The sequence below is a fragment of the Microchirus variegatus genome (genome assembly GCF_963457635.1).
Source record: "Microchirus variegatus genome assembly, chromosome: 20".
NCBI lineage: Eukaryota > Metazoa > Chordata > Actinopteri > Pleuronectiformes > Soleidae > Microchirus > Microchirus variegatus.
Window position 1 is genome coordinate 1,702,286 of NC_139821.1, and position 12,500 is coordinate 1,714,785.

Here is a 12,500-nt window from a genome sequence, read left to right on the forward strand (position 1 = left end):
GCGTTTACCCTGAACCTGTTGACCAGGTCGTAGCGGGTCAGCAGGTCGTAGACCAGGAACTTGAGGGCGTGGTCACCGGTGGCCTCGTGGAAGGAGAAGACGTCAAAGGACCACTGGTCCACTTGCTGGAAAACAGAGAGAGTGTGTGTGTGTGTGTGATGCTGTGTTGGTGCCAGCAGGGGGCAGCGTTGGCTCACACAACAATCACAACAGACAGCTGCAGGACGATAATGTTCAACGATGAAAAATGAAGTTGTTTCCTACGTCATCTCTTCCATCCTTTTATGTTTCTTTACCTACTTCCTTCTTTCCTTTACTCGTTTCCTTTGGACATTTAGTACAGCTCACTATTTGGCAACCAGTCTGTTGACGGATATGCATCATAGCTCATTATTTGGCAGTTAGTTTCTTCCAATCTCGTGATTTAGATTAGAGTTGATGAGATTAGAGACTACATCGGATTAGATTGTAGATGAGCTGCTGTGACTTTTTTTTTTTCAAATCACGTTTGCCGATGTCACTTCCTGTCGACCACGACATCACTTCCTGTTGCCGGGAAAGAGTTTTCTTACCTTCAGTGACGTCAGAGCCGTGGGAGGAAAGGTCAGACCGGCCATGTTGGACGTCCGTCTGTACATCCTGGTGACACACACACACACACACACACACACACAGATATATAAATATGTGCAGATCTCTCACACACACACACACACACACGTATGTGCGGTTACATACATAAACACTCTCCACAGACACACACACTGTGTGTGACCAGGGATGGATTATTTGTTGCCACGGTAACCTTCCAAACACACGCATGCTCTCACACACACACACACACACACACACACATTGATTTCATGCGTCATTAAGTCACAGCAGATGAACTGATGCTGTTCTAACACTGACACTCCTTTACACTCTAATGATGCTGGACCTCCTCCTCCTCCTCCTCCTCCTCTTCCTCCTCCTCCTCCAGCTAACGCTAACATGGTTACGCGCCGCGTGCGACCTCGTCATCACATCCGCGTGGAGCTCCTCCAGATGTTTTCTCACGCGTGCGTTCAGAAAACACTTTGTTCGTCCGTAAATCGCCGTTTCGTTTTTTAAAAAAGTTACGTTTTTTGGGCGCTTTTACCTCTCCACAAAGATCCCGGCCTGCACGGCGTGAACGATGCTCCTGAACCTCGGCTTCTCCTCGGGCCGCCGCTTGGCCACGCCCATCTTCCTGGTGAAGGTGCACGCCAGCCAATCGCGCACCTCGCTGGGGACCGACTCCGCCTGCAGGTCGCTGAGCTCGTCCTCGGTGTCCAAGAGACGCCTGAGAGGGACGGGAGAAGACGTCAGCAGAGATTTACCCTCATTTCCTTCCTTCCTGGCGTCCTTGCTTCCTTCCTTCCTTCCTTCCCACCTGGTCTCATCCGTGTAGACGGCGTCCAACATGGCTGCAGCGAGCTCCAGGTTCCTGCGGAGCTCCTGCAGGTCCACGACCCCGCGGTCCATCTGCTCCATGACCATCTTCAGCCTGACACACAGATATACGTTAGAGGACAGATAACACTGCTGCGCCGCATCATTAGAGACGTTTAAATGATGACATAACGTCATTATGTTATTTGTGGACGGACCACACGTTTTTAAACTCATTAATCTGCACGTTTACAGATTAAATGACACTATAACATGCATATGACGCCACAGAACATATACAAATACCTGGGTATACAACGTACTAAGTATTTCTATCCATTTACAGAATAATAACAACGTAAATAAGTGACACACATCTCCAGATGGACACATGACACCGTGCCTCCTGTCGTTCAGCCGACGCCCACAGGTTAAATTAGCATATCACAACACAGTGTACTGAAATAAAGCCGCAGTCACACGCGAGCGCGTTCATCTGTTCATCGCGCCGATTTAATCTGCGGCGAGGAGCCGGTGGTGGCGACAGACGCACGGGATTACACGTCTTAATCTCAGCGCTCACTCTCCCCACACCAAAGTCCACAGAGAGGAATCAAGTGTTGAGATGTTTAGTGTGGAGAACATCATGAGGTCTGAGGTCTGCTGCTGCTGCTGCTCAGAGCAGGCATCCTGCCATCATCATGGCAACCAAACGCCGTCTTGTAAACTGGACAAAATCGCTTTCAGTTGCCATGGTTACAGCTGGAGTCAGAATGGGAGGAGATGTGGTGGACACTTAGGTTCAGGACTGCAGAGATTCAAACACTTTCATTAAAGGGACAGCTCAGGTTTTTTTGTTTTGGCTGTGGACACAGAATTTAACTCACTTAATAAAAGACTTAAGACTAAAAAACACGTCTGTTTAAGTCTACGATATCTTTAAGAACATGTTGGCGTCTTTATTTCACTGTTAGACAAAGTTTTCACACTAAAAACTGAAGTTTATGAACCACTCACTCTCCCGCACCAAACCCCATAGAGAAAACCAGTGATTTTAGCTCACAGGGGACACAGGAGCTGCTGGTCTACTGCTGCCTCGTGTGGTCACTTTGTGTCACTAAAATAAATCCAAACTTAGAACTTTAAAAGCCGAACTCTTAAAATAAGTCATTATAAGTTAGTGATGGAGGCAGCAGTGGATCAACAACTCCTGTGAACTCCTGTTCCTCCTGTGTGCTGTGATGTTAAAATCACTGGTTTACTCTATGGACTTTGGTGTGGGAGAGTGAGTGGTTTACAAACTTCAGTTTCCTGTAAGAAAAGTCTCTCTAACAGTGAAATAAAGACGTGAACACGTTCTGAAGATAATGTAAACTTGAACTGATAAAGTAAACCTCAGGAAACTGAAGTTTGTAAACCGCTCACTCTCCCACACCAAAGCCCATAGAGAAAACCAGTGATTTTAGCTCACAGGGACACAGGAGCTGCTGGTCCTCTGCTGCCTCGTGTGGTCACTTTGTGTCACTGAGTTAAGTCTAAATGAAATTCTTTTAAAGCTGAATTCACTAAAATCAGTCATTGTAAGTTAGTGATGGAGGCAGCAGTGGATCAACAACTCCTGTGAACTCCTGTGTCTCTGTGTTGTTAAAATCACTGATTTACTCTATGGACTTTGGTGTGGGAGAGTGAGTGGTTTTCAAAGATATTACTACTTTTGTTAAGTGGCTAAAAAGCTGGTTTTCCTTGTGTATCGAGCTGGTTTTCAGTGTTTGGAGTCAGGGCTGAGTGGACTACACACACACACACACACGCACACACACACACACACACACACACACACACACACAGAGAGAGACACACACGTGTGTGTACACTCAGACAGACTGTGTGTATGAAAATAGAGACAGAAACCAACAGACGACTCAGGTGTGTGTAGGAGTGAGAGCCTCTTCAGTCCTACACCTCAGACTTCTCTCAGCGTCATGCGTGTGTGTGTGTGTGTGTGTGTGTGTGTGTGTGTGTGTGTGCGCGCGTGTGTCTTACCTCTGCGATGTACTCTTGTATTTCTGCCTGTAAACAAAAACAGAAAAAAACAACAACAGAGCAGTTATTCAAATGAGCTAAAACACAAGAGGCATTCTTCATCACCCACTGATCATGTGACCAGGTGTGTGTGTGTGTGTGTGTGTGTGTGTGAACAGATGGTCAAGCACAATATTATTTGATTTTCCCTTCCAAACACCTCCAGTACATATTAAAATTCCTCCTCCTCCTCCTCCTGACAGCTGTAACTCTGTCAGTCATGATGATGATGACACACATCTTTACATTCAGTGTGACAGTGACATGTCAGCTCCGTGTTCATGAATACATTTAGAATTTAAAAAAACAACAACACAGAAAATCTGCTGCTGCACAACTTCACAATGTGACACAAACCTTCAGTGTTTGAAGGTTTGTGTCACAGCGACAGCTCAGTGTTTATCCTCACGCTTCAACCACCGCTGACTAAATCTACGTCAGTTTAAGTCTGCGATGACTTTCAGAACACGTTCACGTCTTTATCTTCACTGTGATTTTTAAAAGCCGAATTTGACAAAATGAGACATTGTAAGTTAGTGATGGAGGCAGCAGTGGATCAACAACTCCTGTGAACTCCTGTGTCTCTGTGATGTTAAAATCACTGGTTTTCTCTATGGGGTTTGGTGTGGGAGAGTGAGTGGTTTACAAACTTCAGTTTCCTGTGTGAAAACTTTGTCAAACAGTGAAGATAAAGACGTGAACGTGTACAAACTTCTGTTTACGCAAGGAAAAGTCCGTCTAACAGTGAGAGAAAGATCGTTTTTGCTTCTTAAATGTGAATATTTCCTGGTTTCTTAGCTCCATAAAACAAAGAAATCATTCAAACTGAACCCAGACATTTGAGCAGGGCCGTTTCTAGCTGTTTGGGGGCCCTATGCGAGATACTATTTGGGGGCCCCTATTTTTTTCAAACTCGAGGTAGAGATTTCTAACTTTTTCATATATTCTGTGATGATGCAGCAGGTAACAAGGTAGCATAACAAGGTAGCATAACAAGGTAGCATAACAAGGTAGCATAACATAAAACAGTTTTAACCCACGATTCAAAAACAGTAAAAAATAAACTTTTTTACTTTTTTAAACTAAACTTACTTCTAAATAAATATAATGGATTATAATGGGATTTTTACCCGATTACCCAACGAACACTTACATGCTTTGCAAATATATGCATAATGAATGCATGCAATACATGCAAATAAAGACATGTACTTTTAATTCTCAAAAATATAATAAAATATGAGTCTGAACTTGCAGCTTGGGGGCCCCCTGGTGGCTGCGGGGCCCTATGCAGCTGCATAGTCCGCATATAGCAAGAAACGGGTTGAGAACGGGTGTTTTTCTGACATTCTCCGGACCAAACAACTATGAAAATAACTGTATGTGAAACGAATGAGAATTTAAATCAGATTAGAAGGAAAGTGGCTGATAATCTGAACTCCATTAGGCGTGAAAATCGGCCAATCGCAGCTCTGCGATGTTACCACGGCAGCGGTAGCGGCGGCGGCGGCTAATCACAGCTGTGTCACGTCTCCGCACAGTCGCTGACACGTCGACAGCAGGAGCCTGTTATTTCACGGTCGATCGGTGATTGAACGGTGGCCCGCGTGGGCGAGGCGGCGCTGCATTACAACGAGAGCGAGGGCAGTCGTCGCCGCGGCCTGGCTTTAAACAACAACACGCATCCAAATAAATGACTAAATGCACAGTGTGTGCTGCAGACAGGTGACAGGTGAGGACACAGAGACGACTGTTTGTGTGCACAGTGAGTCACATCACCTCCACGTGAGATTACACAGATTATTCCAAGCGGCGTTTTTTTTTTTCTCCGTCTCTGCATGACTCCCGTTTGCCACGCTGCACCGCGGGGGGGGAAGCTCGGCTCGCTTTTTTAGAAGTTAGCTCCGTCTGCACCGCCTACGAGCGGCCTGAAGGAAGAGCGGAGCGTCCATTAAAAACGGAACGGTGTGATAATAAACCATCTGCAGGGTGCAAATACACACACACACACACACACACACAACACACACACACATTCTTGTACGTGCTGCATACTGAGGACTTGGTTGCTGACAAAGTGAGGACCAGCATTTCCACTTTATAAATCAACACAATTACAAATATCTACTTCATGAATGACATCTATGTAGAACTACTGGTTGCAGTACCATTAAATGTCTGCAGGTGGAGAAAAAAAACTTTCGATTTTTGTAAATTTTTGGTCCAAAATTTTACAAAAACGTCATTCTATACTATGTCAACCAAAATTTAAAAACATCTTTGACTAAAAATGTTGGTCCGAAATTTGACAAAAACGTTATACTATACTATGTCGTCCAAAATTTGAAAAAAAATTTGACCAAAAATTTTTAGTCAAAAATTTGACAAAAAATGTAACCAAAAATGTTTGGTCCAAAATTTGACAAAAACGTCATACTATACTATGTCGTCCAAAATTTGAAAAAAAATTTGACCAAAAAATTTTTGTCCAAAATTTGACAAAAACGTCATACTATACTATGTCGTCCAGAATTTGAAAAAATCTTAAAAAAAAAATTTTTGGTCCAAAATTTGACAAAAAAAATTTGGTCCAAAATTTGACAAAAAAAATTGGTCCAAAATTTGACAAAAAAATTTTGGTCGAAATTTGACAAAAAAAATTTGGTCCAAAATTTGACAAAAAAAATTTGGTCGAAATTTGACAAAAAAAATTTGGTCCAAAATTTGAAAAAAACTTCATACTATATTATTAGATTAAGATTAGATTAAGAACCCTTTAAGTCCCGCAAGGGGAAATTCAATTCTGCAGTGAGTTAGTGAACACACACAGCACACAGTGAGGTGGAGAACATGCTAACCCAGCGCAGTGAGCTGCCATGCCAGTGAGCGGCGCTCGGGGAGCAGTGCCTTGCTCAACAGCACCTCAGCTGCGGACTGGTCGGGGGTTGAACCGGCTACCTTCCGGTCTCGAGCTCGAAGCCCTAACCACTAGGCCACAGCTGCCCCAATGTCGTCCAAAATTTGTCCAAAATTTGAAAAAAAATTTGACCCAAAATTTTTAGTCCAAAATTTGACAAAAGCGTCATACTATACTGTCGTCCAAAATTTGAAAAAAAAAATTGACCCAAAATTTTTGGTCCAAAATTTGACAAAAACGTCATACTATACTGTCGTCCAAAATTTGAAAAAAAAAATTGACCCAAAATTTTTGGTCCAAAATTTGACAAAAACGTCATTCTATACTATGTCAACCAAAATTTAAAAACATCTTTGACTAAAAATGTTGGTCCAAAATTTGACAAAAACGTTATACTATACTATGTCGTCCAAAATTTGAAAAAAAATTTGACCAAAATTTTTTAGTCAAAAATTTGACAAAAAATGTAACCAAAAATGTTTGGTCCAAAATTTGACAAAAACGTCATACTATACTATGTCGTCCAAAATTTGAAAAAAAATTTGACCAAAAATTTTTTGTCCAAAATTTGACAAAAACGTCATACTATACTATGTCGTCCAGAATTTGACAAAATCTTTAAAAAAAAATTTTTGGTCCAAAATTTGACAAAAAAATTTTGGTCCAAAATTTGACAAAAAAAATTTGGTCGAAATTTGACAAAAAAAATTTGGTCGAAATTTGACAAAAAAAATTTGGTCCAAAATTTGACAAAAAAAATTTGGTCCAAAATTTGACAAAAAAAATTTGGTCCAAAATTTGAAAAAAACTTCATACTATATGTCGTCCAAAATTTGAAAAAAAATTTGACCCAAAATGTTTAGTCCAAAATTTGACAAAAGCGTCATTCTACACTATGTCGTCCAAAATTTGAAAAAATCTTTGACAAAAAAATTTAGGTCCAAAATTTGACAAGAACGTCATACTATACTATGTCGTCCAAAATGTGAAAAAAAAATGTACCCAAAATTTTTTGTCCAATAACCAGTTAATGACGCTAACACTAACCTTAACCTAACAGTAATCTTGGTCCTAAAGTTAAACCAGTTCATCAGAAATGAGCTTCTGCCTCATTAGGACCAGGTTTTGGCCTCCATAAGGACTCACTGGTCTCTATTTCAACACACGTTACAGATTTCCACCAAATCAAAATAAACGTACGTGAAGATCTTTTATTTTACGCGTCAGTCTATGATCAGTAATCATGTAAATATTCAGAATAACAACATGACGGCATATTTTTTTTATGAAAGAACAAAAATAAAATCACGTCCTTCTGTCTCTCTCTCTCTCTCTATGTCTCTTTGCTTCTCTTCAGCAGAGTTTGCTGCATCAAAATACTCTGCCGTTACCATGGAAACTAGAGAAGATAACAAAAAAACACACACACACACACTTATGTGTTTTCCCTCCAAACAGCACAGACGTTTTATTGTTAGCCGTCACTGCAGAGCAAATACCATCGATAGAAGGTCAGGAATCGACCAGAACGACGAGCAGAACACAGATCTCAAATTATTACCACAGTGATATTTAACGTGTGACATGACGATATCGTTAATGCAAACATCACACTACGATATTTAAGTCACAATACGATATTAGCACGATATTTAAGTCACAATAAAATATTAGCATGATAGTTAAGTCACAATACGATATTAGCACGATATCTAAGTCAGGATACGATATTAGCATGATATTTAAGTCAGGATACGATATTAGCATGATATTTAAGTCACAATACGATGTTAGTACGATATCCAAGTCACAATATCTAAGTCACGATATCCAAGTCATGGTACAATATTAGCTTGATATTTAAGTCACAATAGGATAAGCAAATATAATAAAACACCTCTGTGAGGTTTGAGTGACAGACTGAGGTCAGACACTGAGGTCAGACACTGAGGTCAAACACTGAGGTCAGACACTGAGGTCAAACATTGAGGTCACACACTGAGGTCAAACACTGAGGTCAAACACTGAGGTCAAACACTGAGGTCAAACACTGAGGTCAGACACTGAGGTCAGACACTGAGGTCAAACACTGAGGTCAAACACTGAGGTCAAACACTGAGGTCAAACACTGAGGTCAGACACTGAGGTCAGACACTGAGGTCAAACACTGAGGTCAAACACTGAGGTCAGACACTGAGGTCAAACACTGAGGTCAGACACTGAGGTCAGACACTGAGGTCAAACACTGAGGTCAAACACTGAGGTCAGACACTGAGGTCAAACACTGAGGTCAAACACTGAGGTCAAACACTGAGGTCAGACACTGAGGTCAAACACTGAGGTCAGACGCTGAGGTCAAACACTGAGGTCAAACACTGAGGTCAAACACACAAGTGTTAAACATATGCTAATTGTCTTCATTAAACACTGCTTTGATCCAAAGTGCACAGTAGTTTCCTCCTGATTCATTCTGAACTCTAATCTTGTTCTATTGTGTTTTAGGAACAGTGTGAAGTTCATTAGAGCAGCTCCATTATCTACAGTGTGACTGAGGCTTTAACAGTCAGGTCAAAGGTCATCATGTTCACACCTGATGCTTCATGGTTCACATGGACTGTAAGACTCTGAGAGAATAACACAACCACACAAGCTGTTACTGCAACTGACAGATACACAAAGACACACATGACCAAGAAAGACATAGAAAAACAGTAAAGACACAACAACCAAAAACATAAAAACTATGAAGACACAAAACAACCACAAAGAGAGACAAAGAGACACACAATGACCAAAAAGAGACACAAAACGACCACAAAGAGACACAAAACAACCACAGAGAGACAAAAAACAATCACAAAGAGACACAAAACAACCACAGAGAGACAAAAAACAACCACAAAGAGACACAAAACAACCACAGAGGTGAAAAAAGACCACCAAGACCTTCAAAACAACCACGATGACACAAAGAGACACAAAACAATCACAAAGAGACACAAAACAAGCAGAAACAGAAGGCAGAACAATGTCTAAGTGAATCACAGCAGCTGTGGACAGTTGTATCTCTGAGTGTGTCCTCCTCATGTCTTCTTGAGGACATATGAGTGGACAGTACAGTGTCTCAGTATGTAAACACGTGTCTCAGTGTGTGTGTGTGTGTGTGTGTGTGTCCTCCTCATGTCTCATGTCTTCTTGAGGACATACAGTGGACAGTAAAGTGTCTCAGTGTGTAAACATGTGTCTCAGTGTGTGTGTGTGTCCTCCTCATGTCTTCTTGAGGACATATAGTGGACAGTAAAGTGTCTCAGTGTGTAAACATGTGTCTCAGTGTGTGTGTGTCCTCCTCATGTCTCATGTCTTCTTGAGGACATATAGTGGACAGTAAAGTGTCTCAGTGTGTAAACATGTGTCTCTGAGTGTGTGTGTGTGTGTCCTCCTCATGTCTTCTTGAGGACATACAGTGGACAGTAAAGTGTCTCAGTGTGTAAACATGTGTCTCAGTGTGTGTGTGTGTCCTCCTCATGTCTTCTTGAGGACATATAGTGGACAGTAAAGTGTCTCAGTGTGTAAACATGTGTCTCAGTGTGTGTGTGTCCTCCTCATGTCTCATGTCTTCTTGAGGACATATAGTGGACAGTAAAGTGTCTCAGTGTGTAAACATGTGTCTCAGTGTGTGTGTGTCCTCCTCATGTCTCATGTCTTCTTGAGGACATATAGTGGACAGTAAAGTGTCTCAGTGTGTAAACATGTGTCTCTGAGTGTGTGTGTGTGTGTCCTCCTCATGTCTTCTTGAGGACATACAGTGGACAGTAAAGTGTCTCAGTGTGTAAACATGTGTCTCACTGTCTCGCTCCTCGTCCTCCGTCTATATCTTTGCTGCATCGCTACACTCTGCTGTTACCATGGCAACTAGTGAGAACAAAAAGACCTGCGTCTGCTTTCACACAGATGTGGAGACAACACAAACACACGCACACACACACACACACACGCACACTCTTGTTTATCATCAGTAAATGTCAACATCACCACGGCAACCACTGATGATGATGATGATGATCGATCATGGCTTCATCACCTCTGATTATTAACAACAGAGCTTCATCATCATCATCATCATCATCATCATCATGAACAGCTGATCATCTGTTTACTCACATTCCTCTGAGTCGGATCAGGACCTGATTATTGGGATTCTGCTCCAGAGGATCCACAAACTCCAGCTCCTGCTGCTCCTGCTGCTCCTGCTGCTCCTGATGCTCCTGATGCTCCTCACTGTTTTGTTGCTCCTCACTGTTCTGCTGCTCCTCAGTATTCTGCTGCTGCTGCTCCTCACTATTCTGCACCTCGTCCTGCGTATGCTGCATCTCCTCCTCCTTGCTCTGGTGCACCTCCTCCTCCTCCTGCTCTTCACTCTGCTGAACCTCCTCCTCCTCCTCCTCCTCCTGCTGCTCACTCTCCTGCATCTCCTCCTCGCTCTGCTGCACCTCCTCCTCCTCCTGCTCTTCACTCTGCTGAACCTCCTCCTCCTCTACTTCTTCTTCACATTGCACTTCCTCTTCCTGTTGCTCTTCCTCCTCCTCCTCCTGCACCTGGTCCACCTGTTGCTCCTGCTGCTGCTGCTCCTCCTCGTCCATGCTGCAGCAGAAGGAGGTGCGTGATGATGATGACGATGACGACGTTGTGTGCGTTCACGCCGCAGCGTCCTGACGTCTCTGTGTCTCACGGAGTTGTGGAAACATCAACAAACGCTGGTCTGAAACTTCAACTTCAACTTCCTGATCCTGACGATGATGATGATGATGATGTCACAGGTCGGCCCGTCCAATGGTGTGAAGCCCCCGAGGTTAAAGGTCACGCGTGGAGAGCCGTGTGTGTGTGTGTGTGTGTGTGTGTGTGTGCGTGGAGCAGGAGTTAACAAAGTGACTTGACTCCAGCGCGGCGCTCCGACACTGCAGCAGCAGCAGCATCAGCATCCAGCTGAATGTCCCAGAGCATCGCCGTGGCAACGCACGCAGGAAGTCCACCAGCGATGAAGATGGGATGGAGTGAGCGGCAGAGAGAGAGAGAGAGAGAGAGAGAGAGAGAGGGAGAGAGATGGAGGAGGACAGAGGAGGAGCCGAGAACATTGCAGAGCGTTTCCGTGGTAACTCAACAACGGTTGCTAAGAGTGATGGAATCCTGCAGCTGACAGACCTGCCTGCTCCTCCTCCTCCTCCTCCTCCTCCTCCTCTTTCTCCTCCTCTGACAGTTTCAAACACACACACACAACTTTACGCTGCGCTCCAACACAGGCAGCTGTCAGTCCACTCTGTGTGTGTGTGTGTGTGTGTGTGAGACAACGATGATGTAATGTTCCTGAAAATTAGAGTCAGCAGCAGCATCACTGTGAGCTCCCGCTGCTGCTGCTGCTGCTGCTGCCTCCTACGGGCCGTTACAGGCCATTGCAGTGGCTGCAGAGTGCGCCGATAACGCTCGTTTCGGTCTTTAAAAAAAGTCAAATTTAAGACGTTTTAAGACCATAATGAACACAATTTAAGACCCATTTCAAATCCATACTGGCAAAAAAGTACAAAAAAAACTGGAGCCACAAATTGTTGAACTTGCACTTCCAAATAGGCTCAGCTGTGGGCTTTCATTACGTTTTTCTCCGCTGCTATGCTAAGCTGCAACACACCGCGGACTCTAGCTAGTGTGCCCCGCCTTGATAAATTGTCCCCGGGCAGCACAGGTGGCCTACTTTAGTTCCGCGTTGTAGTTATTGTTGTTAGCGCATCCTCAAAAATAGAAACGCGACACTGACGTTTATGCACGTTTTAAATAAATGTAACGTTAATAGATTTTTAAGACCTTTAGAAATTGTATTTAAGACCTTTTATGAGATTTTAGGAGAATTTAAGACATTTTAAGGCCATAAATTCAAGACTTTTAAGACCTCGCGGATACCCTGTAAAAATGACGTCATTTTAACTCTCCTGTGATCGTCGTGCCGTCACAGACGCGGTTGATGCTAACGCCAGATGATGCTACCTTTAGCCGACGCTAACGCCAGTTGATGCTACCTTTAGCCGACGCTAACGTCAGT

At 43.2% G+C, this 12,500-nt stretch overlaps 1 protein-coding gene across 1 annotated transcript in view; it reads right to left on the bottom strand.

Moving 5' to 3' along the window:
* The window catches only part of pde1a (phosphodiesterase 1A, calmodulin-dependent), a gene marked incomplete at both ends in the record, with an annotated part of 14,378 nt that extends 3,497 nt beyond the window's left edge, over positions 1-10,881 (bottom strand). The window contains 6 exons of the mRNA XM_083906714.1: positions 9-125; positions 573-639; positions 1,142-1,324; positions 1,415-1,528; positions 3,457-3,483; positions 10,574-10,881. Coding sequence (XP_083762840.1) covers positions 9-125; positions 573-639; positions 1,142-1,324; positions 1,415-1,528; positions 3,457-3,483; positions 10,574-10,881 — 816 coding nt within the window. The remainder of the gene's footprint in view (positions 1-8; positions 126-572; positions 640-1,141; positions 1,325-1,414; positions 1,529-3,456; positions 3,484-10,573) is intronic.
* Positions 10,882-12,500: the final 1,619 nt, after the last annotated feature.